This window comes from Coptis chinensis, chromosome 2, assembly GCF_015680905.1.
Source record: "Coptis chinensis isolate HL-2020 chromosome 2, ASM1568090v1, whole genome shotgun sequence".
Lineage (NCBI taxonomy): Eukaryota > Viridiplantae > Streptophyta > Magnoliopsida > Ranunculales > Ranunculaceae > Coptis > Coptis chinensis.
The window spans coordinates 92,558,705-92,584,178 of record NC_141457.1 but is presented as its reverse complement, the minus strand read 5'-3'; the positions used below and the strand labels follow the sequence as shown (position 1 = coordinate 92,584,178).

The 25,474-nt window shown below is 38.7% G+C and overlaps 1 protein-coding gene and 1 long non-coding RNA gene across 2 annotated transcripts; one reads left to right on the top strand and one right to left on the bottom strand.

Annotated features, from left to right (window-relative positions):
* The first annotated feature begins 10,733 nt into the window (after nt 1-10,733).
* On the top strand, nt 10,734-12,450 carry LOC147518995 (7-deoxyloganetin glucosyltransferase-like). Its single transcript, XM_086590668.1, has 2 exons — nt 10,734-11,345; nt 11,448-12,450. The coding sequence occupies exons 1-2, from the start codon at nt 10,832-10,834 to the stop codon at nt 12,380-12,382; spliced, it is 1,449 nt and encodes a 482-aa protein (XP_086446794.1). The 5' UTR covers nt 10,734-10,831; the 3' UTR covers nt 12,383-12,450.
* A 1,846-nt stretch (nt 12,451-14,296) lies between these two features.
* LOC147518994 (uncharacterized) lies at nt 14,297-22,953 on the bottom strand. The gene is made up of 2 exons (XR_015214172.1): nt 22,836-22,953; nt 14,297-14,730 (listed from the first exon to the last, which is right to left on the bottom strand). It is a non-coding gene; the product is annotated as an uncharacterized LOC147518994 (long non-coding RNA).
* Between the last annotated feature and the right edge of the window lie 2,521 nt (nt 22,954-25,474).

Sequence of the window (25,474 nt, the reverse complement as noted above, 5' to 3'; positions counted from 1 at the left end):
TACATAATATGAAAACTCTATTATCTCTCGACTTTGTCTTTTTGAATATCCATTTCCTTCCTTCTTAAACCATCTCCTAATCCCCGAACACCTAATAAAGACCTCTAGCTCAATTAGGAATAGGTTAGTGTGATAGTAAGTGGCAGATGTGTTTGATTGACTCGGCTTCCTTGTTGTCATTGAGATTGTAAGGTAAAGTGTGCCCATTGCACTTAATGGAGTAAATGAACTTGAGTGGAAAAATTAGAGTGTTGTATCTTGACTATTATTGTGAGAACCTACTTAAGGACGCTTATTCGAAGTTTTAAACTAACCCGCTAGACATTTCATAGTATTACTCATTGTATATATGTTTATTGTAGATGATTGATTATTATGCATATATTAGCTTAGGTTTAGACTTGATTACTCTATATGCATTGCTAGTGAGAGGTATAGTTAATTTAGAGCATGAATAAGGAAACAATAGTTTTATTTCTTAGTCGTTGTAGTATAGATGAAGTTTGTGAGTACCTTCACTAGAAAAACTCTCACGAGGCTATAACTTCGTCCACTAGGGAATTCCTAGTGGTTTAAGGCCTTGTTTCATATGGTCAATGCAATCGCGACTCAAATAAACGAGAGTAGTTAGAACTCCATTTTGGTCACTTATTCTAATTTCTCATCTTTGCTTGAGGACAAGCAAAATGCTGTTTGGGGTGGTTTGATAAGAGCCCAAAACTGTAGTTTTAACCCAGAATGCAGACATACTTTTAGACCAATTATGTGAGTAATAATTAAGAGTTAACACCGACACGTGTTTTATGCGATTCAGGTTTCAAAGTCCATTATGTGTAGAAATGTGCCACTTTAGCGAGATAAAGGAGCAAAGGTCGGTTACTAAGGAGTTCCGTGATTAAAGGCCAAGATTCAAGAAGACAAAGCCTTTCTAAAGCCCGGTCAAATGCTGAAAAGTCGGGGCGTAAACATCACACAAAGTCGTGAACTTCCGAAGGCCATATCTTTAGACTCGGACTCTGAATGGGGCCTACCTTATGTCAAAACGACCGCTCGGAAAGAGATTTCCAATGGTCTAAGCCTGTGATCCAATCAGAGGAGAAAAATGGACGAAAAGTCTGTTGAAGCCAACCAACAACTGAATAGGCCTTTTGATTTGAAAGAATTGGTTTTGGGCCCGATTCTCCGCCCAAAACATGGCTCCAAGCCCATGCAAGATTTTGGATCTGAAAGTATAAAAACAAAAGCTTAGCTCTTTGTTAATGATAGATTTTTTAGTAGAGAATAGTAGATTTTTAGGTTAGAAAATAAAGGAGCTTAGAATAGAAAGTAGCCATTAGAATAGCTTCTAGATCTAGATTTAATTGTTTTAATTAAGTTTAATTTCAATACAACTCTTGTTTTAGATTAAATTCTTAGAATCATTGTTCTTAATTAGTTTGATAAATAAAATAGCTAGTTTGTCAATTTCGATTCTTGCCATTTACATTTGTGTTAGATCTGATTTCATTTATTACTTGTTATTCAATTCTTAGTTATTAATTAGATTTTAATTATTGTTTAATTTATATTAGTAAATTTCAATTCTTTATATTATGTTTAGTTTTAATTTAATCGGAAATGATTGCATAATGATTCTCGGCTAAACCTCCATTAGAGGGGGTTGAGAAGCCTTGATGAAAGCTTGATTCCGATTATCGTAGAGTCGTCGTAACTTCCCTTCCACTCTAGAAACGATTAGTTCACCATGAGAATGGGTTTGATCGTTCACATGCTAGTTATGAATTGGTAGGAATGCCATGTGTAATTAGGGATTAGGAAGAACCAATTGTTCTGCGAAGCAATTCAATTCGGATTACGGCGATTCGTCGTTAATAGGATTAAGTCGAGTTAAGGTGGAATCAATCCCCCTCTAACTCCTTATCATCGAATCAACGTAGCATTCCCATAGTTGTCTGATAGTCGACTAGTGCATCTTGTGGGTAGTTGCATTGTAGTCTAGTTACCACTTCGTAAATCTCTCATTAGACCTTAAGTAGAGTAATTAGACTAGAAAACACAGCATGCAGAAGGACTAGGAGTGGAACGAATCATCTACTCCACTATATCTCATAGGATTGAGAGTAGAAATATTTGATAAAACTAGGCATCATAAGATAGTTTTAGTTTACTTACGTTTTGAGATTTATCGTTCATTTCGTAGGTAGACTAACCATTTTATGTTTTATCAAATATCATATGCAGGTTCGGATTACCGCGTACTTCGAAAGGTGACCCCAGCCACCAAGGAGGAGACAGATGGAAAGTTGGGTCCCAACTGGGAGGAACGGTATACCGTGGTAGAGGCTGGAACTTCCGGGACCTACTGGTTGCAGAAGCCCCTAGAAGAGAACATCAAGCGACCATGGAACATCAAGATGTTGAAGAAGTTCCATGAGTGACTTTGTATATAGTTTTTCAATTAAAAGAAAGTTTAATTGCTTCATGAGATGTGACCATCAAGCTTTGTAGTGATATTTTGAGCCAGTTGATATGTCAATGAAAAAATAGCAAACTTCCTCCATCTGATATGTGTTTATACGTTTGTATTTGGATTAGGCCAACGATAGTGGACGACGAGGTCCGAATTCAACTTGGGGGCAAATTGAGCTGCCCCCAACATCTCCATGGCAGCGGGGGGATGAGCCCTTCGCAGATGATAAGGTCTGAATTCAACTTGGGGGCAAACAGAGCTGCCCCCAACATCTCCATGGCAGCGGGGGGATGAGCCCTTCGCGGACAATGAGGTCCGAAGTCAACTTTGGGGCAAACTGACCTGCCCCCAACATCTCCATGGCAGCGGGGGGGATGAGCCCTCACGGACGATGAGGTCCAAATTCAACTTGGGGGCAAACTGAGCTGCCCCCAACATCTTTATGGCAACGGGGGGGATGAGCCCTTTGCAAACGATGAGGTCCGATTTCAACTTGGGGGCAAACTGAGCTGCACCCAAAATCTTCATGGCAACGGGGGAGATGAGCCCTGCGCGGACAATGAGGTCTGAATTCAATTTGGAGGCAAACTGAGCTGCCCCCAACATCTCTATGGAAGTGGGGGGGATGAGCCCTTCACGGACAATGAGGTCTGAATTCAACTTGTTGGCAAACTGAGCTGCCCCCAACATCTCCATGGCAGCGGGGGGGATGAGCCCTTTGTGGACGATGAGGTCCGAATTTAACTTGGGGGCAAACTGAGCTGCCCCCAATATCTCTATGGTAGCAGGGGGATGAGCCCTCCACGGACGATGAGTTCCGAATTCGACTGAGGGGCAAACTGAGTTGCCCCCAACCTCTCCATGGCAGCGGGGGAGCTGAGCCCTTCGCAGACGATGAAGCCCAAGGTCAATGTTGGGGCAAATTGAGATGCCCCCAAGCAGCTTTCCAGCTGTTAAGGACACTCTATGGTGAGACGAATTTGTAGTATAGGCAAGTACATGCATGGATGGTATGATGAATTTGTGAGATTTAAATAAGTTGCAATGCAATACGCAAAGTGGTATATAGCTTATGAAGCATATCCAGAACGATGGGTTGATAGGAAATAAATTTAAGCACAACCTGCTAGGATTACACAGAAATCCAAGCCCTTAAGTTATAGCAAAAAACATAAGACTGTGTAACATAACAGGGTGACTGACAAAACAACCCTCGAACAAGCTTCACTTTGGATTGTCAGATGCGTCCCCTTGTTGTTGACCCTTGTCCGCCACCTCAGTGGTTTCATTGTCGTCAATAGGGGAGGTTGCCACGCTGGGCTGAGGAGTGGCTTCCGTTTCAGGCACTTGGGAGGGGGTTGTGGAGTCGGGAAGGACGGACACTGGAGGCTGAGCGGGGAGGAGACGTCCGGCTGCAATAAGGGCTTCCAGTTGTTGCTTCAATTCCCTGGCTATTTTTTTGGAGGCCAAGGTCTTGTAGTGTTCAGCAGCATCCTTCAACGACTGGTCCAGGGCAGCCTTAGCAGTGACCTTATCTGCCTCCCTCTGACTCTCCATCTTGGAAGTGACTCCAGCCACATAATCCTTATGAGCTTGTTCAGTGCACTATAAATCCTTGTGATATTGAAGTGTCGCGACGCGGGCGTCATCTCGTTCTTTTTCCAGCTGTGTATATTTCGCCTTCCACCCCTCTGGACCATGGATCTTGTTCTTGGCAGACTCCAGCGTGTCCAGCGTTTTAGTAAAACCATGGATGACATAGCCGATGTCAAGGCTCAGCTGCAGGTGGGTACAAAGTCAGAGAAAGCTAATATCAAGAAAGGAAAAAGAGGGAGAGGGGAAGGATGTACTCTCTCCCGGCCTGTGTAGATTGCAGCCCGGTGAGAGGCGAAGGAGCCAGAATCTCCGTAGGCCTAATCCCTAGGAAGATGGGAGCTAAAGAATAGTGACGCGGTCATAGTTGGATTATCCAGAGCGGAGTCGCGGGTGGTGACGTCCCTATCCCTAGCTTTGAACTGCGGATGCTAGACTTCTACCGGCCCAGTAGGTATAGGACCAACGGGGACTGACTCTTTCCCAGGGCAGTGGGGTGGAGCCACAGGCCACGGTGAAGTCGGTCGAGATGTAGTGGCTGGGGTGGTGGAGGCGGTGACCTTGGCCTTTTTAGCAGGAGGACCCTTGGCCGCAACGTCAGTGGGCTCATCACCATCAGAGTCGCTATCCCAAAGCTTAAGCTTGGTAATGTCTATTTCAGCAGAAGTGGCTGCAGGGTTGGCAAAGTCGTCTTCCTAATCGACGATGGAAGAATACGACCTTGGGATAGGATCGGGGGTGGTCGAAGAAGTGCCGGTGGGGGACTTGCAAGTCGTGGTGGCGGCAGCCCTCCGGGCAAGCACTTGGAAATGAGATATCTTAGTGGTAAACCCAAATGACCGATGAATTGGGCATTTCGCTTTTCGGCCTTTGGGGGGAGATGGTTTGGGTTTCCTTTCTTTGGGCGGCGGCAGCAGTTATAGAGGGTCGTGATACTTGCCGATGTCTTTGAGTGAGGGGTCTAGGAGGAGAGGACTACCTTGTCATCATCAATGCTGAGAATGTCTCACTGACTGCTCCCTAGGTCGCGGAGCCGGTTGAAGATCTCGGAAGAAACACCGACGTATATTCTGGACTGCGAATCTGGAACCCAACCTGAAACACAGAATAGTCGATATGTTAATGCAGGGATCCTCAAAGAGGCAAACAGAGCAACTAGCCACACTCACCGCTTTCAAGAAAATGGAAGTGCCTCAAGGATACTTCAGGGGGGTAGGTCCGCGGAAAGGAAGTTCCCCGACACATATAGTGGATAGTGGTGTCATACTTTATCAAAGGTAGTGACGCGGAGAACGAAGGACTTCTTCTATGGACGCACACAGAAGGACTGATATCCTATGCTCCCAAGTTTGGTGCTTTTCTTTATGAAGTAGTGGGCAGTAATGTCATATAGGCAAATCCACAGAGTATTTGTTTTGTTGTAATAGTTAGCGGCATACATGATTCGCCATAAGTTACCAATGCCTTGACATGGAGGGATGTTGAAGTGGTTGCAAACCTCAACATCTAATAATGACAGGGGGAAGAGTAGTCCAGCAGCTATTTGCCCCACGGTGGCTACTAAAAACCTTGGTCGCGGTGGGACTAGGTGAGGAAAGTGAGTGACGCCAGGCACATGTTATAAGATTACATCCCTGGGAATACCGTATGCAGCTTAGACCGCAGCTAGGTTAGGTCTGCGGTGGTAAGACGGCGGAGGTGGAAGCACGAGTGGTCTCTCCGATATGGAGGGGGCAGCGGATGGATGGGATGGTTTAGGCATAGGGGAATCCGATCGGTCAGTGGATGGGACAGTAGATCTGGATTTGGTGGACGAGCCGGAAGATCTGGGGGGCGAGGATGCAGATCTAGCGGATCTGGTAGCGGACGAGCTACCCGAATCAGGATCAAACATAGACATGGTAGGAACAAGAATATGGAGGAAAAGTGGAACTAACTAAGCGGAAGGCACCCAAAACAGAAGAAGATGAACGAAACAGTAAAGAAAAAGAAAAACAAGCGTGATTGACAAAGATTCACTTTAAATGTAAGGAAAGGGAAAATAACGAACCTGGATGATATCAAGCAAATGACAAGAGTGATGCAACTGGTGGGCGAGAGCAAGGTGCGTGAGGAGTTTCACCAGAGGGAAAGAGAAAGAGTTAGACTTGCAAAGGGTGAAAAGGGAGGAAGGAAATGAGTGTGAATAAAGAGGCAGAGTTTTGGAATGTGGAAGATGAAGGAGTGCGTGAGAAGTCTTTTGGGCGGTATATGATGAGACAATGGAAAAGATGGAAAAGGAGAACACATTGACAGGGAGAGGGACCATCCAAAAAGGGGAACGTGTCTGTGCAAAAATTGAAGAGGCAAGGGCGGTTACACATGTGTCGAGAGGCACGTGCTCAAGGACACGTGTTCATGGACTCAGAGTCCAAGGCAGGAGCGTGACCATGGATGTCAGAGGAAATAATGATTTGGGGATGAATAAAGGACCCCAGACGGGACAACTCTTCGAATAGCCAGCTGGTGAGTCTCAGCCTGCGAACCCATAGAGATCCGAGGGCCGAGAGGGGGCATTTATATAAGCCTATTTTATAACCAATGAGGTGGCATGTCCTCAGGCCCGAGGTAGAATAAAGAGATGGGAACGCGAAACACCGAAGCAAGTCCGCAAAACCCTAGAAGGATGTGGGCCGCATAAGGGCAGGTGACCCAAGGGGTGTCAGGGTCAAACCGAAGGCAAGATAAGGAATAAGGAACAGGAGGTACAGGAGCAAGGTCGTGGAACCCTAAAGGGATAGGTGTGGGGAATTGACCGTAGGATGGAGGGAAGATCAATGGATGGAAGGAGGGGGAGGAGGAGATAAAAAGGAACAGTGGAAAGAAAGGAGGAAAGGAAAAAGGAAGGAGGGAGACTAGAAAAAAAAAAGAGACTAAGGAGACGAGAGAGACTAGGGAGGATATGGTGTTAGGTATATTTGTGGTTAACACAATCATCCTCTATGAGTATGTGAAGCTCTCTACTTAGAGGATGATCATGATACACATAACTAGTACAATTAGATATGTTTAAACCTGCTAGCAAGTCAGCCAGTTTGTTGCACTTTCTGTATAAATGAGAAAAAGAACAAAAAACAAAAGTGGTAGCCAGATCTTGGATATGAGTAACAATGTCCAGGCAGTACCAAGAAATATCAACTACTCTCTTAATGATTTGAGTCGCCCATAGAGAGTCTGATTCGACTTCAACTTCATGAAACCCTAAGGCACCACATCTGATCATACCTATTTCGATAGCCTTGAGTTCTTGAAAAATCACCGATTGCATCACCCCAAATCCTGAGAATGTAAAGAGGAATTTATTTGTTGTTAAGATGCGCTTGGTGTTTAAGGGGTGTTTCGGAAGGATTAGAAAATAATTTAGACATTAATCAAAGTGTACATATATTTTTGGTGTAACGTGACATTTTTGAAATGCTATAAAGTTGTTGTGCAATATTTTATGGAGTAATTTTGACATTCTCTTGTACATTGGAATTTGTGTTAAATGATACAATTTGTTATACGATACTTTCTTACCACTTATGTTATTTTTGAGAATGATGTAACTATATGATATGATATGATATGATATGATATGTGACGTAGTATTATTTGGTAAGTTACGCATTCATTAAATGCACCATTTTTTAGAAATAATTAAGGACATAAGTAAATGTTCAATTGTTATATTTGTGATGCTACTAATAGATATTTAATAGATATTGTAACATTTATGGAGATTTGTGATATTTCGAAAGGAATTGTGGTTTAGTGCAATAATTTTAATTGGCACGCGAAAGAATAAAAATGGTTATGAGACATATATGCATAGTATTCAAATAAATTACATAATGAAAATCTTAGTTCCTAACCATCACAACTCATTTGATTATATAATGTTGATTAACCCTTGTGAATGGTATGTGATTTTGTTTTAAGGGAACTTGTAGCCCTTGTAGCCGAATAATGGTTTTGTTTATCTCGTCGCCTATTCAGTATGAGACACGTGATATTTTATGCCTAAAAGAGACTTACTCACATAATTTTGGCTTCTATGTGGGGGTTACCTTGTATACGATATCCCGTTTGGGGTAACTATGCCAGAGTGGTTCCAATATATGAGGGAGGCATGCAGATGGTGCATGTTTGGTTCAATAGAGGGGAACGATTGTGGTTGATGGTAAACTAGATAAAACATAGAGTAGACATGATTCTAGGAACACTTGAATAACTATAACTAATGATATATCTAGGTGTACGTTAAACGAGGATAATTGATTATTTGTCTTTGTGAAATTTGTCGTGGAGATTGTTCTCTTTAGTTTGCTAAAGTGGTTTATTATGTATCTGATTATACTTGGTTTTATTATAGTTTATTTTTACTCACCATTGTTTTGCAGAAGAGTGAGTTGCATTAATTTTTATGCAGAAAATGACCTACTATGTGATACTCGGCAGGTTGATTGTTGCATGTGGTTTGACATTAGCATTTCATTTAAAAATATGTTTGTTTTCCCTTAAGGTGTAATAGATTTTCAGTTGAAGCAAAGATGTTTATTTTTGTTGTAATTGGAATTGAGGAGTTGTTTAATCTTATTTGTAAAATTTTAAAATGAAGAGTTTGGTTTCATGTAGAAATATTATTGGTAAAAAAAAATATTTTGAATAATTAAAGGAAGATGGGTTTTTAGAAGTTGAGTGTTTGAGCCGGGAACAAATATTATTTTCCAATTTTGTCGAAATTTGGATGTGACAAACATGTTGATTGAGTTTCAAAAAAATAAAATAAAAATCATAACAGTGTTTTGAAATGTCACATATGCCTCAACTATCTCATAGAATGTGTAAATAGAAGTTGCAAACTCTGAAGTTATTTTCTGGTTAGAAGTAACGTTTCTTTTGCAATAGTCATAAATTTGTTGAAACTAAATTGAGTATAATCATCTTTAACCCTATAGTGGCATTATACATGAAGCTACCCTATTAAGTTGTTCTTAACATAGTACAAAATATCAAGATATGGCATAATATTGATTCATAATTTACGGATATGTATCGTGGATATATCCCTCTCTTTGGGGATATTTGACATTGTTTCATATGCAAATATCGTAGATATATCTAAAATATCGATAAATATCGTAGATATTTTTTGATATATCATGATATGTAATTTATATTTATTTGAAATATAATGATAAATATTAGATAAAATTGTTATCTATACAAAATATCGCCAAATATTCTCAAGTATTGCAATGTATTCTAAAATATCAAAAAAATCATAAATATCATTGAAATATCATCGATATTCGTAGTTGTATATATCTCTAAGCATATTGCGATATTTATATATTCTTTACTAAAATCTCGATATTTATAGCGATATATTGCGATATTTTGTACTATGGTTCTGAACACCATATATAAGTTTTGCCATTAGGGCAGGGAATCAGGTCGGGTTTGACCGAATTCGACCCGATCCGAACTCGAATAGTTTGGGTTCGGGTCGATTTTTATATCCATTTACTTATTCGGGTCGGGTTCGGGTCTGTCGGTTCGGATTCAGATATATTTTTTGGGTATTTTTTTTAATTTTTAGTGTTATCCGATCGGGTTAGTCGGGTTCGGGCTTGGTTCAGATATTAAATTTCGGATATAATCGGGTTCAGATTCGGGTTCGGATATTTTGAAACTATTCGGATTCGGATTCGGATATAGCCATATCCGATCCGACCCAATCCCCTATTTGCCATAGTAATTACTTAGCCGTTAATTTTATGGTGAAAACAAAATTGAGATTTGGTGCGGCATATGGAAACTTAAGCATATCAATGCTGTGGTGAGGTCGCATTTGGCAAGTCTTGAATTTGGTAAGACAGCCTTTAATTATACATGTCTCTAGCAACTTGCAATTCGCATTTAAGACTTAAAGTTTTTTTTCTGCACCACATATAGGTCGACATATCAATTTCGAAGAATTTGTCTCCATAATTTTTTTTATATAATCAACGTGCGGCAAGAAAATCAGCACGGCAATACCTAGTATTATAATATATGGTGTATGTAAAGTATGTTTTGGACCATAGTACAAAATATCAAGATATGGTAAAATATCAATCTCTGATTTATGGATATGTATCGTTGATATATTCTCCTCTTGGAGATATTTGACATTGTTTCACATGCAAATATCATGAATATATCTAAAATATCAACAAATATCATAGATATTGTGGATATTTCTTGATATATCATGATATATAATTTATATTTATTTAAAATATAATGATAAATATTAAATAAAATTGTTAACTATACAAAATATCGCAAAATATCTCCAAATATCCCCATATATCATATATATCGTAAATATCATTGAAATATCATCGATATTCACAGTTGAATATATCCTAAAACATATCGTGATATTTATGTATCCTTTTCTGATATATAGATATATATCAAAATATATCGGAATATATCGGGATATTTTGTACTATGCTCTGTACTATGAAAAATTAGGATATTATTTGAGTTTTATGTAATTCTCTATATATTACCCTACAAATACCCTACAACGGCTACAAGGGTCTAATTGTTTGGAACTTGGAATCAATAAAATTCATCATATTCTCATTTAAGTGTAGAGGATGGAATGGAATCAATAAAATTCATCATATTCTCATTTAAGTGTAGAGGATAGAAAGAGCTCCTCTGACACCTCCCTCTGCACTAAGAAGGGAAATGATGTCTTCTTTAGCAGCTACGAAGCCTCATGCGGTTTGCATACCAATACCATTCCAAGGTCATATTATTGCCATGCTTAAATTTGCAAAACTTCTACACTGCAAAGGCTTTCACATCACCTTTGTAAACACGGAATACAACCATCAAAGGATATTGAAATCTAGAGGACCTGATTCACTCAAAGGCTTGCCAGACTTCCAATTCGAAACCATCCCAGATGGTCTAGCTGTATCTGATATCAATGTCGGTAAAGACATATTAGCCCTTCGCGTCTCCACGACGAAGAACTTTCTAGGCCCATTTCTCAACCTCATTGCCAAGCTTAACAAAGCATCAGCAGATATCCCTCCAGTTACATGCATCATATCCGATATATTCATGAGCTTCCCACTGGAAGCAGCTAAAGAACATGGTATCCCAAGTGTTCTGTTATGCCCAGTGAGTGCTTGTGTTTTGATGATTTATCTTCATTGTCAACACCTAGCTGAAAAAGGACTTGTCCCCGTAAAAGGTATATATATCAAAACCTTGGTTAATTTTTTCGTTTTTGTCTAGTATTATTTGAACTCAAAGCGAATCTTTACTGATATTTCCTTTTTCCTGGACTTGATAGATAAGAGTGATTTAACAGATGGGTATCTCAACAAGCCTATCGACTCGATCCCTGGTGTAAGGGATATCCGACTAAAAGATCTTCCGAGCTCCTTTTGGGATGATGATCAAACCCTGCACAATTATATCGATGAACAAGTGCAAAGCGCCTCTAAGGCTTCCGCAATCATTTTCAACACATTTGATGCCTTAGAGAACAGTGTTTTAGAAGCAATGAGATGTCTACTACCTCCTATTTATACAATGGGCCCTCTTCCGTTGCTTCTTGAGCAACTTCCACAGAACACCCAATTGAGATCGGTGGGATCCAATCTGTGGAAAGAAAATGAAGATTGCATTCCATGGCTTAATACTCAAGAACTGAACTCTGTTGTTTATGTTAATTTTGGTAGTACCACGGTTATGACTTCGCAACAACTCAATGAATTTGCTTGGGGACTAGCTAATAGCAAACACCCTTTCTTGTGGGTCATTAGACCTGATCTTGTCATCGGCGAAGCAGCAATTTTGCCACCACAGTTTACGGAGGAGACTGCAGAGAGGGGTTTGATATCAGGTTGGTGTCCGCAAGAACAAGTCCTCGTGCACTCTTCCATTGGCGGGTTCTTAACGCATAGTGGCTGGAATTCGACTATGGATGCAATATGTGGTAGTGTTCCAGTTCTTAGTTGGCCTTTCTTTGGTGATCAACAAACAAACAGCAGGAATGCTTGTGTTAATTTTGGTATTGGTATGGAGATAGATTATAATGTTAAAAGGGATGATGTCGAGGGACTTGTGAGAGAGTTGATGGAAGGTGAAAAGGGTAAGGGAATGAAGAAACAAGCTATGGTGTGGAAGAAGAGTGCTGAAGATTCAGCAAAACCTGGTGGATCTTCTTATGTGAATTTGGATAAAATTATCAAGGAAGTTCTAACCCGTACGCAACTAGAATAAACTACTATTCTTATTGTATACGTACTAGTTTGGTTTGAATAAATTTCAATCTTGAATTCTTGGTACAACGGTACTTATGTTTACTTAAACTCAAATCTTGGTTCCTTATTAGAGCATCTTTTAGATCATCTTTAACGGTGAGACCTGAAAACCAGCTGCATTGGATAAACTGCCCCAAAAACCCACACTGTTGTCAGAACACCACGCAACATATGCCCAAAGTACAAAACATAATGGTTTTAAAAAAATAATAATTAAATTAAATTAAAAAATAAAAAATAAAAAACATTGCCACATAGCCGATATGGCTATTACTCTTTTGTTCACTAGTCATGTCCTTTAACTCATGGGGTTGATGCAGTTTCTGCTGCAGTTTATCTCATCAGCCAACTCCCGTCTCCTATTGTTCAGTGGTCATTACCTCATTCCCGTCTCTATGGGAAGTCCCCATCCTACTCTAAGTTACGTATTTTTGGTTGTGCACGTTATCAATATTTAGAAGCTTATATGACTAACAAACTTTTGCCAATAACTACTTAGTGTGTCTTTTTAGGTTACATCATCCAACATAAGGGGTACAAGTGCTTTGACCGCTCTACAGACAGATGATCAGCTTCCAAATGTGCGTTTTATTATCCGTATATTACTGCATTACAGTCTCTCTTACGCTTAATAAAAAGACAATTCATAGTTTTTACTACCTTTTTAGGTTAAGGAGTATTGTAGACCGCTTATCATAAAAATTGTGTCTTAACACCAAAAAGAACCTTAATCACGTTTATTATAAAGACCAGTAACTGCTATGAAAAAGTACTGAAAAAATCAAAGTCAACGGTCAAAGTCCTCAAATCAGAAGACCAAAGATGGAGACCTTTATTTCAAATTATGAAGACTTCTCCCTAAATCTACCTTGGTCAAGAAGGTACCAAAAAATGAACGGGGTGAGGTGTCTAGTTTGTAATGGAGGAGGGCAAATCTGTAATTAGTAAAAGTAGGGGTATATAAACAAAAAGCAAGGGAGAGATAACTCATCCATTGTCTTAGGATCCAAACCATTTAGTTTATTTATTTTCTTGTCTTGTTTTTCAATTCATGTTTTTAATATTTTGTTGTTTTAATTTATTTCAATCAACTTGTTATTTCTTTTTCTCTATTTCAATCAAACTTGTTATTTGTTCTTTGTTTTCATCTTCAATCTCCATTTGCCACTAGTAAATTTGTTATGTGACAATTGCAAATAATTTGTGGCAAATTTAAATTTGTCACTGTTTGATGATACCATGGTAAATATTATTTGCCCTGATTTGCAAACTATTTGCTGCTGTTTGATTGTCCAAATTTGCCGCGGCAAATATTTCATTTATTTTTTTTATTTTTTGTGTTTTTAAAATATTTAAGATTTGAAAAATTATAGCCACTCTCCTTACTTCACCAAATTCAAATCTCATGTGTTGTAAATGAGTTGAACTTTCAAACTGAGGATGCTATGGTTACAAGGATACAAGGATGCGGAAGAAGTTTTCCTCTTCGAGAAATTATTAATTGAGAGTCTAGTAGTACTCTTCATTTTTGCTGCTGTTTGGTATATAGGGAGGGTGTGTATTGCTGCTTTAGTTTGTATCGTTGTATTCTATTGTAAGGTGAAATTCCATCACCAATATATCTGCTGTAACTTGTTTCTTGTAATTTCTTCCTTATTTTGCTTATCAAAAAAACCAGTTCTTCAAGAATGATCATGCGCTTCGACGTCAATCTAAATATGAAATTGTGTATCACTCTCAGTTCTTATATTCTGTGTGCAGATGTGAGTCCAAGAGGCAAGCTACTAGCACTCTCTCTGTAGACTGTCTATAAATTAGGAGAGTTTTAGTTAATACATAAAGTCCTGATTTCCTTACACAGACAGAAAAAGAAGACACAGAAAACGGACAAATCAATATTATAAAGAGACTCCCATACTATATTCTTAAATTGCTCAACAACTTGCCGTGGACCTTTATACAAGGTTAATATTTTGTATGTGCCATCTGTGACCGCAGAGTCCCTCTGAGGGCACAAAGCTTCAAGTTGGGCCGCTACCATACCAAACAATAACTATCCACTGTCATCTACTGATTTAGTCATGTAATTAGACGGGAGACACTACGGTGAGTGTCTGCAAAGTTTCGGATTATACGCTTTAATATTCTTCCCCCTTTGCCTTGCATATGTCCATTGTGATCCCTAACTCCATCGCGGCTCTTGCTGTCTAGGTAATCAGTGGCAGCACTGGCAAGGGTTTTCATCCACATTGGAACCAAAGTATCAGCTTCCCCCTGCTTTAAGTATTCAGCCGGCAAAGCCTACACCTGAAAATAAGAAATGTAGCCAACCATAATTACAACTAGTATGATTCTAACCACCACTTTTCAAAAACTCCATTGTATGGGATGATTTACCACTCCACTGCTTGATATATAATATAAAATGTGAGTGGTAGTTGTGTAGTGTCCTGCGCGCAGATGGTTGTGTTGGGAACCCTAACTCAGCCAGTGCGACACGCACCATGACCACTAGGTCTATGCATGCAAACCGTGTTCTATAGGTATATATTTATTTTAGTAGTTTCCTTATTATTAGATTCCTAATATAATAGGATTCCTTATTTAGCATATCTCAACCATTATATAAGGTTGCTTTAGGTTGTAATACAGAGGATAATAAATAATATCTCTTTTAAAACCTCAAGGTTTGGTAGTTAGATCTTCTAATCAAAAGATCAAAGGTGGTGGATCGACCAATCAAGCGATCAATTGTTCTATATAGGATCTAGATCCTATCATCTGGTATCAGAGCAAGGTTCGATTTTTTTTCGGGTTTCATCATCATGACAGTGAAAGAACTTCGAAGAAGAACTTCGGCCGCCATAACACCACTCTCATAAAATCATACCACTGCTATTGACAACAACACCACCACGCTCACCAACCACACCACCCTCCTCAACGACCTAACCACCAACATGCAGCGCCTCTTAGCAAAGTTAGATGACCCCAACGAGAACTCCTTCAACCCAAATCCATCTAACACTAATCCCCAATTCAGCAAAACAGCACCAACAACCCATCATCCAAGGTCGGCCGTTACGCCTTGATTTTCCCCGATTTGAGGGAGAAGGCCCAGAGAGTTGGCTATTCCAGGCGGAGCAATTCTTCACTTTATACCCTATTTCTGAGGAGCAGAAAGTGATAATGGCGTCTATCCATCTTAAGGGAGACGCAATAGCATGGTATCGGTGGCTAAATCAGTCCCTCGGCGAACTTACTTGGAGACAGTTTTTTCGTCTCGTGTAAAAAGATTTGGCTCCGGGGAAGCATATTGATCCCATCAGCTCTTTGTCCAAACTAACTCAGCTCACAGAAGGTACCGTTCGCGAATATATTACCAGTTTTGAGACTCTCATAAACCTTGTACCTGGTATTCAAGATCAACATCAGGTTAGCCTTTTTGTGTCCGGGTTAAAAGCTGAGATTCAAGCTGGAGTTCGTATTCACAATCCTTTAAGCCTTAGTCATGGTATTGACCTTGCACTCAAACACGAGGATGCAATCAAAACCACAAACACATCATTATCTCACAGCACCAACAGACCTCCTAACCGTCTGTACCATCGACCCCCTATTCCACAGCCATCCACTAAACCTAATGCCACTACAAGTTCACTTCCTACAGGGGTTAAAAGACTCTCTTGGGCAGAACAACAAGAAAGGCGTGCTAAAGGCCTCTGTTTTAACTGTGACGAAATATACAAGCCGGGTCACATCTGTCAAAAGCCTCAACTCTTACTTATGGACGCGTGCATACCAGTCTATGATGAAGAATATCATGATGCAACCACAAACGAGCCACAAGATGATGGAGCAGTAGAAATCTCACTATATGCTCTCACAGGCACCATGAGCTCAACTACGATGCGTGCTATAGTTTACTGCAAAAGTAAGCCCTTATCAGTCCTTATGGACTCAGGGTCTACCCACAATTTCATACACCCAAGCGTAGTTCGCAGCTGCGGACTTTCTATCACACAAAACGCAGGCGTTCTTTGTAATGATTGCTAATGGAGGATTTTTACAATGCCATGGCTCGTGTTTGAACGTCACGCTCAACCTTCAAGGTTACATATTCACTACAAATTTATGTGTTTTAGACATTAAAGGATGTGACGTTGTATTGGGCACACAATGGTTATGCTCACTAGGTCGAATCACTTGGGACTTCAAACAACTCGTTATGCAGTTTACCAGCAAGGACCAGTTCTACACAGTTATTGGGACGGGATCTCCAATAGCCCATTTGATCGATGGCCCAAATATGCGCAAGGCTTTACAACAGGAACAACATGGATTTCTACTATCACTACATACAGCTGAGTCGAAGCACACAGAGGTGACATTACCACATTCAGAAAACGAGGCTATCAGGGCAGTTTTATTATGTTTTCAAGATATATTTGGTATTCCTCCAGCACTGCCACCTTCACGTTCACACGACCATAGAATTCCATTGATAGATAATTCCAATCCTGTTAGTGTTAGACCTTATAGATATCCACATTTTCAAAAGACAGAAATCGAGAAGATAGTGCAAGAACTGAGAGATACAGGATTCATTCACCCAAGCGTTAGCCCGTTTTCATCTCCAGTGTTATTAGTTAAGAAGAAAGATGGATCTTGGAGACTTTGTGTTGATTACCGAGCTTTAAACAACATAACCATTAAAGATAAATTTCCTATTCCTATCGTGGATGAACTGTTAGATGAGCTCAACGGTGCAACAATATTCTCCAAATTAGATCTTCGGGCTGGATATCACCTAATAAGGGTCCATGAGGGAGATATACATAAGACAGCCTTTTCGTACACACGATGGACACTATGAATTCCTTGTGATGCCCTTCGGACTTTCAAATGCACCATCGACCTTCCAAAGCTTAATGAACGAGTTGTTTCGACCTTATTTACGGAAGTTTGTTCTGGTCTTTTTCGATGATATATTGGTCTACAGCAAATCTCTTGAGACTCACTTGCAGCACCTCACTGCAGTCATGGAAATTCTACGAAAACATCGTTGTTTGTCAAGGCTTCTAAATGCTCGTTTGCTCAAACCTCAATTTAATTACCTAGGACATATCATTGGGGCCTTAGGTGTATCGAGTTGACAATGACAAAAATCAATTTGCTGGACAAACCGGCCAAGACCTACATCTCCCAAAGGATTACGGGATTTCTTGGCTTGACAGGTTATTATAGGAAATTTGTTAAAGATTATGGAAAAATAAGCGCACCGTTAACACAATTACTCAAGAAAGACTCGTACAAGTGGACGGTTGAAGCTACAGAAGCGTTCAACAATCTCAAAGTCGCAATGACCACAACACCAGTCTTAGCACTCCCTGATTTCTCACTCGAATTCTCTATTGAATGTGATGCTTGTGGCTCTGGCTTAGGCGCAGTCCTTATGCAACAAGGACGACCCTTAGCATATTTTAGTAAAGCTCTGGCAGGGAAAAATCTTACTCTACCTATCTATGATAAAGAGATGATGGCAGTAATCGCTTCAGTCCACAAGTGGAGACCTTACTTACTTGGCAGACATTTCAAAGTTTTCACAGATCATCGTACCTTAAAATATTTTCAAGAGCAGCGGCTTTCTACATTAGAGCAGCAAAAATGGGTTTCAAAGTTACTTGGCTACGATTACAAAATCTGCTATCGTGCAGGCAACCTCAATAAAGCAGCTGATCCTCTCTCAAGACTCTCTCTCGAAAATACTCTATTTGCGTTATCTACTCCAAACTTTGAAGGCATTGCTGACATCAGTGAAGAATGCACCAACGATCCAGCAATGAAAAAAATCATTACAGCTATCCAAGCCAACTCCTCAGCACGTAAGTTTTTTACGTTTGATCAAAGCATCTTGCGTTATAAAGGACGCATAGTGGTTGCCCCTACTTCTGCATGGTGCGACAACATTCTCTTTGAGTTTCATGCTACCCCAGCAGCGGGACACTCAGGATTTTACGTGCCTTACAAACGACTGCAAACATGTTTCTACTGGCAAGGAATGAAAGCGGCAGTGAAGAATTTTGTAGCACAATGTGTGACATGTCAAAAGAATAAAGCTGAAGCAATCTCTCCTCCTGGCACCCTCAACCCATTACCTATTCCTGATGACGTTTGGCTCGATATATCCATGGATTTTATTGAAGGCCTTCCACGGTCCCTCAACAAAAGCAGTTATTCTTGTGGTAGTAGACGGATTTCGGTAAATATCGCATTTCAAAGCCCTAGCACATCCTTACACCGCAAGCTCTATTGCTAATGTTTTCATCCGAGACATAGTTAAACCGCGACGGGCCACCTCGCTCAATAGTCGATTGATAGAGATCCGATTTTCATCAAGACCTTCGGGAAGCTTTTTCTGTTCACAAGGAACACAACCGTGTCGCAGTTCGCCTATCACCCTCAATCGGATGGACAAACCGGAAGCCACAAATCGCACATTAGAATGTTATTTGAGATGCTTTGCGGTGAACGCCCAAGCACTTGGGTGACTTACCTTCCTTGGGCGAATGGTGGTATAATACCACGTATCACTCAGCAATTAAAATGACTCCATTTGAAGCAGTCTACAGTCGTGTACCACCCTCCATTTTAGCCCATTTACCAGGCTCAACAGCAGTTCATGCAGTCGATATTACTTTAAGAGACAGAGACCGCACACTTCAACTACTCAAGTCCAACATGGCTGAAGCTCAAAACAGAATGAAGATTTATACAGATGCTAAAAGAACAGAAAGGGAGTTTGCAGTGAATGATTGGGTATATTTACGCCTCCAGCCATATCGACAAAGCACCGCAGCAATGCAATCATATTCAAAACTTTCTCCAAAGTTCTATGGGCCATTTCCAATAGTAAGCAGAATTGGTACAGTTGCCTACAAATTGGATCTACCTACTACATGCAAAATACACCCCGTGTTCCATGTTTCGGCATTAAAGCAATCATTGGGAGCAAGAACAATTGTTTCTACAGAGTTACCAGTACATGCAGATGAAATTAGCTGGGTACCAATGGCAGTATTGGACTCAAGATACCAAGGCTCCGAGTTACAGTGGTTAATTCAGTGGGATAGTTTTTCAATTGAAGAAGCTACTTGGGAAGATGCTGCTACTATTCAGAACCGTTATCCATCGTTTAAGGCTTGCGGACAAGCCTCTTCTCAAGGGCGAGGGGATGTTGGGAACCCTAACTCAGCCAGTGCGACACGCACCATGACCACTAGGTCTATGCATGCAAACCGTGTTCAATAGGCATATATTTATTTTAGTAGTTTCCTTATTATTAGATTCCTAATATAATAGGATTCCTTATTTAGCATATCTCAACCATTATATAAGGTTGCTTTAGGTTGTAATACAGGGGATAATAAATAATATCTCTTTTAAAACCTCAAGGTTTGGTAGTTAGATCTTCTAATCAAAAGATCAAAGGTGGTGGATCGACCAATCAAGCGATCAATTGTTCTATATAGGATCTAGATCCTATCAGGTTGCTTCCACTAAATAAAGACAAGGGCTACAAATGTTTTGTTGGTCAACAAACAATATTATTCAAATTCGAGGCAGCGTTACAAAGCTTGCAATCTGCACAACAAGATTCGACCCAAGATTCCGATCTGCGAAGATATGGTAGGGTTTAATAAGGCCAACTCGTAGCGTGTAGTAAGTGCAGGTGGAGTGAAGCACGGTCGGGAGAGTAGATATTTAGATTCTTTATGTCTATTCCTTAAGGAAATTAAGGTATCTAAGCATCTAACGACAGTAACATCTTTAAGGAAATTAAGATTTTGATACCCTGTAGACCATCAAGAAGAGTCCTCCAGTCGTCTCTAAATTTCTTACAGTTCTAGGTCAAAATTCCGCAAGACTACTTGCTACAGATATATTCATGGTCTATGGATTTCTAGAAAATCTCACCTTTAATTAAAGATTACAAAAGAGTTTATAACTATTTAGTGCCACGAACTTTTTTTTTTTTTTTTTCTAAATGGTATCCGAACTTTGAAACTCACCTATTCGTACTACGAATTTTCAATTTGTTTCAATTTAGTACATCAGTTAATTTTCCGTCTAATTCCGTCCAATTTCACTAACGTCATTAGTACTATTCACGGTTAGCACTATTCACACAGCACTATTCACGTGAACAATATTTTCACCATTCATGTGAAAATATTGAACAGTGTTTTTTCAAAAAATTCAAATTTTTAAAAAAACCAAAAACACTATTCATGTGAACAGTGTTTTTCAAAAAATTCAAATTCTGAAAAAAAATACTATTCACGTGGATAGTGATTTTTTTTTTCAATCTTAAAACTTAAAAATAAATTAATTTTTAAGATTGATTAAAGATTTTTTTTTAAAAACACTGTTCACGTTTCACTATTCACTATTCACGTGAATAGTGATTTTTTAAAAAAAAATAATCCAATCTTAAAAATTAACCTTAATTTTTAAGTTTTGTTAAAGATTTTTTTTTTAAATCACTATTCACAACACTATTCACGTGAAGTGTGTGTGTATGTTTTTCTTTTAATCAATCTTAAAAATTAATTTATTTTTAAGTTTGATTAAAATCACTATTCACGTGAATAGTGATTTAAAAAAAACTTTAACCAATCTTAAAAATAATTTTTAAGTTTTAAGATTGGAAAAAAAAAAAAAATCACTATTCACGTGAATAGTGATAAACACGGTTCATGTGAATAGTGTTTTTTTTAAATTTGAATTTTGAAAAAAATACTGTTCACATGAATAGTGAAAACGTGAATAGTGTTAACTGTGAATGGTACTAACGCCGTTAGTAAAATTAGACGGAAAATTAACTGATGTACTAAATTGAAACAAATTGAAAATTTGTGGTACGAATAGGCGAGTTTCAAAGTTCGGATACCATTTAGAAAAAAAAGTGAAACTTCCGTGGTACTAAATGGTTATAATTTCATTACAAAAAGAAAGGTGTCCTAGTGCAGAGCTCTAATATACAGGGAATGTGTCAAATTTTTCTTTATATGTCGAAATAGTAATTTGTAGTTACTATAAAGTACTAGCTAATCTGCATGTCCTATGGCCAAGCTTACTATTATCCATTGTTTTTAAGAATTTTTTTTTTTTCATCCCATGCGTACATTTGAAATAATGAAATAATGGGTAGCTTTGTTTTTTGTTTTAACATATCCATATCCAATAACTAATACATATCATGATCCATTAACTAATCCATATCCATATCTATTAACTAATATATATCCATATCCAATAACTAATACATATCAATTAACTAATCCATTGTTTTTTAAAATTTGTTTTTTTTTCATCATGCGTACATTTGAAATAATGAAATAATGCGTAGTTTTGTTTTTTGTTTTAACATAACACATGAAAAGACAATTTTAATTTATATTAAATTAGACAGCATGCCAAATTCAGGATTAGTTTGGTAAGAAGGCAAGTAATTATTTTTTAAATAGGGACTATTTTAAAAACTATGCTGATGTGGCTCATTATGAGCCTCTTGGGAGAAACGGATATTAATATAGGTAGGATAAGTGCATTTGTATTTTGTGTTCAGTCCCAAGAAGAATAGTCTAGAATGTGTCAAAGTAAATCTAGATGTATCTCGTGTAGATTCATGTATGGGCATTTATGGATGAGTCCAGATGTATCTACGAGTGTAAAAAAATACGGATCCATGTATGATCATTAGTACTTTACCAAGAGAAAAACAAAAATGAATGGTAAGTATTAAGAAAAGCATTCAAGACTCTCACGTACTTGTTCTCTATTGACAAGGCAAAAGATTTCTTAACAAGGCAAAAGATTTCCAAACTGAATTAACTTTTGTGAGGAAGATCCTCATAATCACGAGAAAATCAGCCTCTAACCTCCAAGTCTTCTCATATCTTAAATCCATACACTTGTCCAACTGTTGACCAAAAACAATTGTTAGCTGACTCACAAAAGTTACAAAGTGTCTGTCCGGGAGGGGGGAGAGTTGTTCTCTCAATCTACATTCCTAGGTGAGAGAATTTGAAATTGGGGGCATCTTAAAGATCCCTTAGATAGGTCCATGTTGTGTTCTTGAGTGTTACTCTGGTCATAAAAGTTATACAGCACATCTCCATTTGGGCTTAGTAGTGGCAACGCAAGCTAATATAAATTGCTAAGACACAAAACCTAAATGCTTCAGGAAATATTACTTCTAAACAGCCTATATGTCACTGCGTGCATACACAAAAGAAATAGCAAAAGAAGAAATCATAATTAATGATGAAAATAAATCAGCACGAAGATATTTTGCAGCACCAATCAAAAAATACGAAGATAATATCCACAAAAAGATAAATAATTACCCTTGACATTGCAGGAACACCAAGTAACGCATACACCACATTTGATACAAGTCCTTCACCGTTCCGAGTTATAACCTGAATAGCAACTGCAATGAACGCCTTCAGTAATGAAACCCCCTGTATGATGTACTCGGGCACTCATTTCAGTAATGGATAAAAAATAATACAAGAACAAAAACACACCATAAAGCAAAGACAATGTGAGTTTCTGAAGTGATTTCCATTGAAATAACCATTCTGTAATTCCACTCAATCTTCTACTTCAGACTCTTCTTATTTTGTGTTCTAACTTGCCCCTTTTCCCCCACCCCAGGTATCAAAGTTACCAGACACAGAGCTACATGCAGAGCATACTTTTGAGACTGCCAAGTACGTGTGAGGAAGTAATTATGCCTAAGGAGCTTATGCGTGAGATTGTCAAGTTGAACGTATTAATTATTAAGGCGTATAGTCAATCTACCAGATGAGACAAACCCGAAAGAGTTGTACCCACTCTTATGGTTGAGGCATATCCGAGACAAGCTGGTGAAGTCCAAAATTGCATGTCATGGAGTGCCATAACCATAAAGCACAGAAAGTCATCCTCCTCGCATACAAGAAATTTCTTTGTACATTCCCTCCTTAGAATCGTGAAGATAATCCTCTGACCATGCATACTCTTTGAATCAAGATTGACTTTCTTGCATTTGTCCAACAAATCTGTATCAGAACTAGTTATTTTATTTTCCTCATTGGAAGCAAGTGTCGCGGCTTCATTGTCTCTAAATAGCTGCAATACAGAAATATGTGTTTACTAACAACTTTCAGAACATGTTAAAGAAAAGAACCACAATAAATTAACACAATCAGCACCAAACACTAATATCAAGCTAGGTCTAATTAACTAGAAGGCTACTTACCATCCAAACTATTCCTCAAGTCCCTCTCAACTTTGGGATGTACAACTGGTTTCATACTCATTCCTGGTCCTGCTCTCCACATATTTAGTCTTAAAGCACAACAATAGGACTAAATATTGTTCCATTCTCTCCATTGACGGTAAGATAAAGCGAGCTGTCAAAGCTCGTTCATAGCAATCGATAAAGCGAGCTGTCAAAAAAAAAACAAACAAACAAACAACATGGAAAATGATACAAAGGAACATACAAACATACAAGTCGTTAAACATACACGAGATCTAGATTCAAACTTTCAACTAGTAGGCCAGTAACTTTAAATTGGTGTTGTTAGACATTTATAACAAAAGCAAAATATAGAATTTATACAGGCATGTCAAACTTTTATAAATCAACCGTAAGTACAAGAACTGGTGCTTTACAAAAAAATTCAAAAGAGATGCCTTAAACTAGTTCTGAGAGCATTCAACAAGAAACATGCAGCCCCCTTCCTGAGTTTTAGAAACTTCTCCAATCCGCTACTCCTATCATTGCTACTCCTTCATCGATCTGTTTTGTGGGAAGCGTAGTTTTCTATTGAAAATGAACATACAAATCTGTCGTAAGGAAGCTAATTAGTGACAAAGTCACATAGAAATAATATTTTGTAGTCCCCTCACACAACATTTAAGAATATAAACCAAAAAAGACAAATTGAAAAAAAAAAATGGTAAAGTAACACGTTAAAATGGATTGATAAGCTTGGGTACCTAATTAGCTAGCCATAGTAGCAAAAATCCAAAAGAAATGTCTTAAACCAGACAAGTGCATCACATGTACCATAATAGCAAAAATCCAAAAGAAATGTCGTAAGCCACTGGAAGGTTGTCCAAAAGTCACTCCCTCCTAAGATCTTCATCATCAAAACTCAAAAAGATTTCACCCATGTTTGGGCTATTTCCAAAGGAAGGTCATTCCAAGCTTAAAATTTTATTTAGACAACTCGAGACCTTTCAAGGCATCATGAACTTTCTGCATCATGCTAAGAGGTCACTTCAAATTGTCTGCCATTGCCTTAGCAGCCTCTGCAAGATGTTCGAATGTCTTAGCTATCTTCTCGTCGTTCACATCTACGGTTTTTTTTTTTTTTTTGCCCATTCGAATTTTGACACGGTGATTCTTCTTCCACATTCACTCCTGAGCCTTGGGTAGCATCTCCAGTATTGTCAACATATTCATTTACATTAACGGGGTCATTATCATCAGTTTCATCTATTAAATTAAACACACAACATAGTTATTAGCTTAGTAGTATCTTATCGCATAAAGGAAGACCACAAATAAAAAAAACATTTCGCTTAACTTACCATCCAATATAGGTATAGCATCAGTATCATGCACATTAAAGCCTCCACCTCCATTTGCAGAATCTTTTCCATATATGAAGTCAAACATCTCATAGTATTGAAGCCACTTGGTTTTATAACTTGATGCGGCTAGGTGGGCCTACAATGATAATGTGACTCACTGTAAGTCCTCTAGGAAGCTAGCTTCCCTTTAATGACAAATATATTAAATATATTAAAGCAAAATATATACAAAATGGCTAAATCAAGATCATTTACCTGAATATACCTCTCCCATACATCGACATCAGCCTGAATGCACTTAGTTTGATGGTTAAAGGAGAAGCCACTCTAGGCTAGCAACTATGTAGGCACCCTTTAATGTCCTTAGCCTAGAGCGCACATTCATCCATTCCAT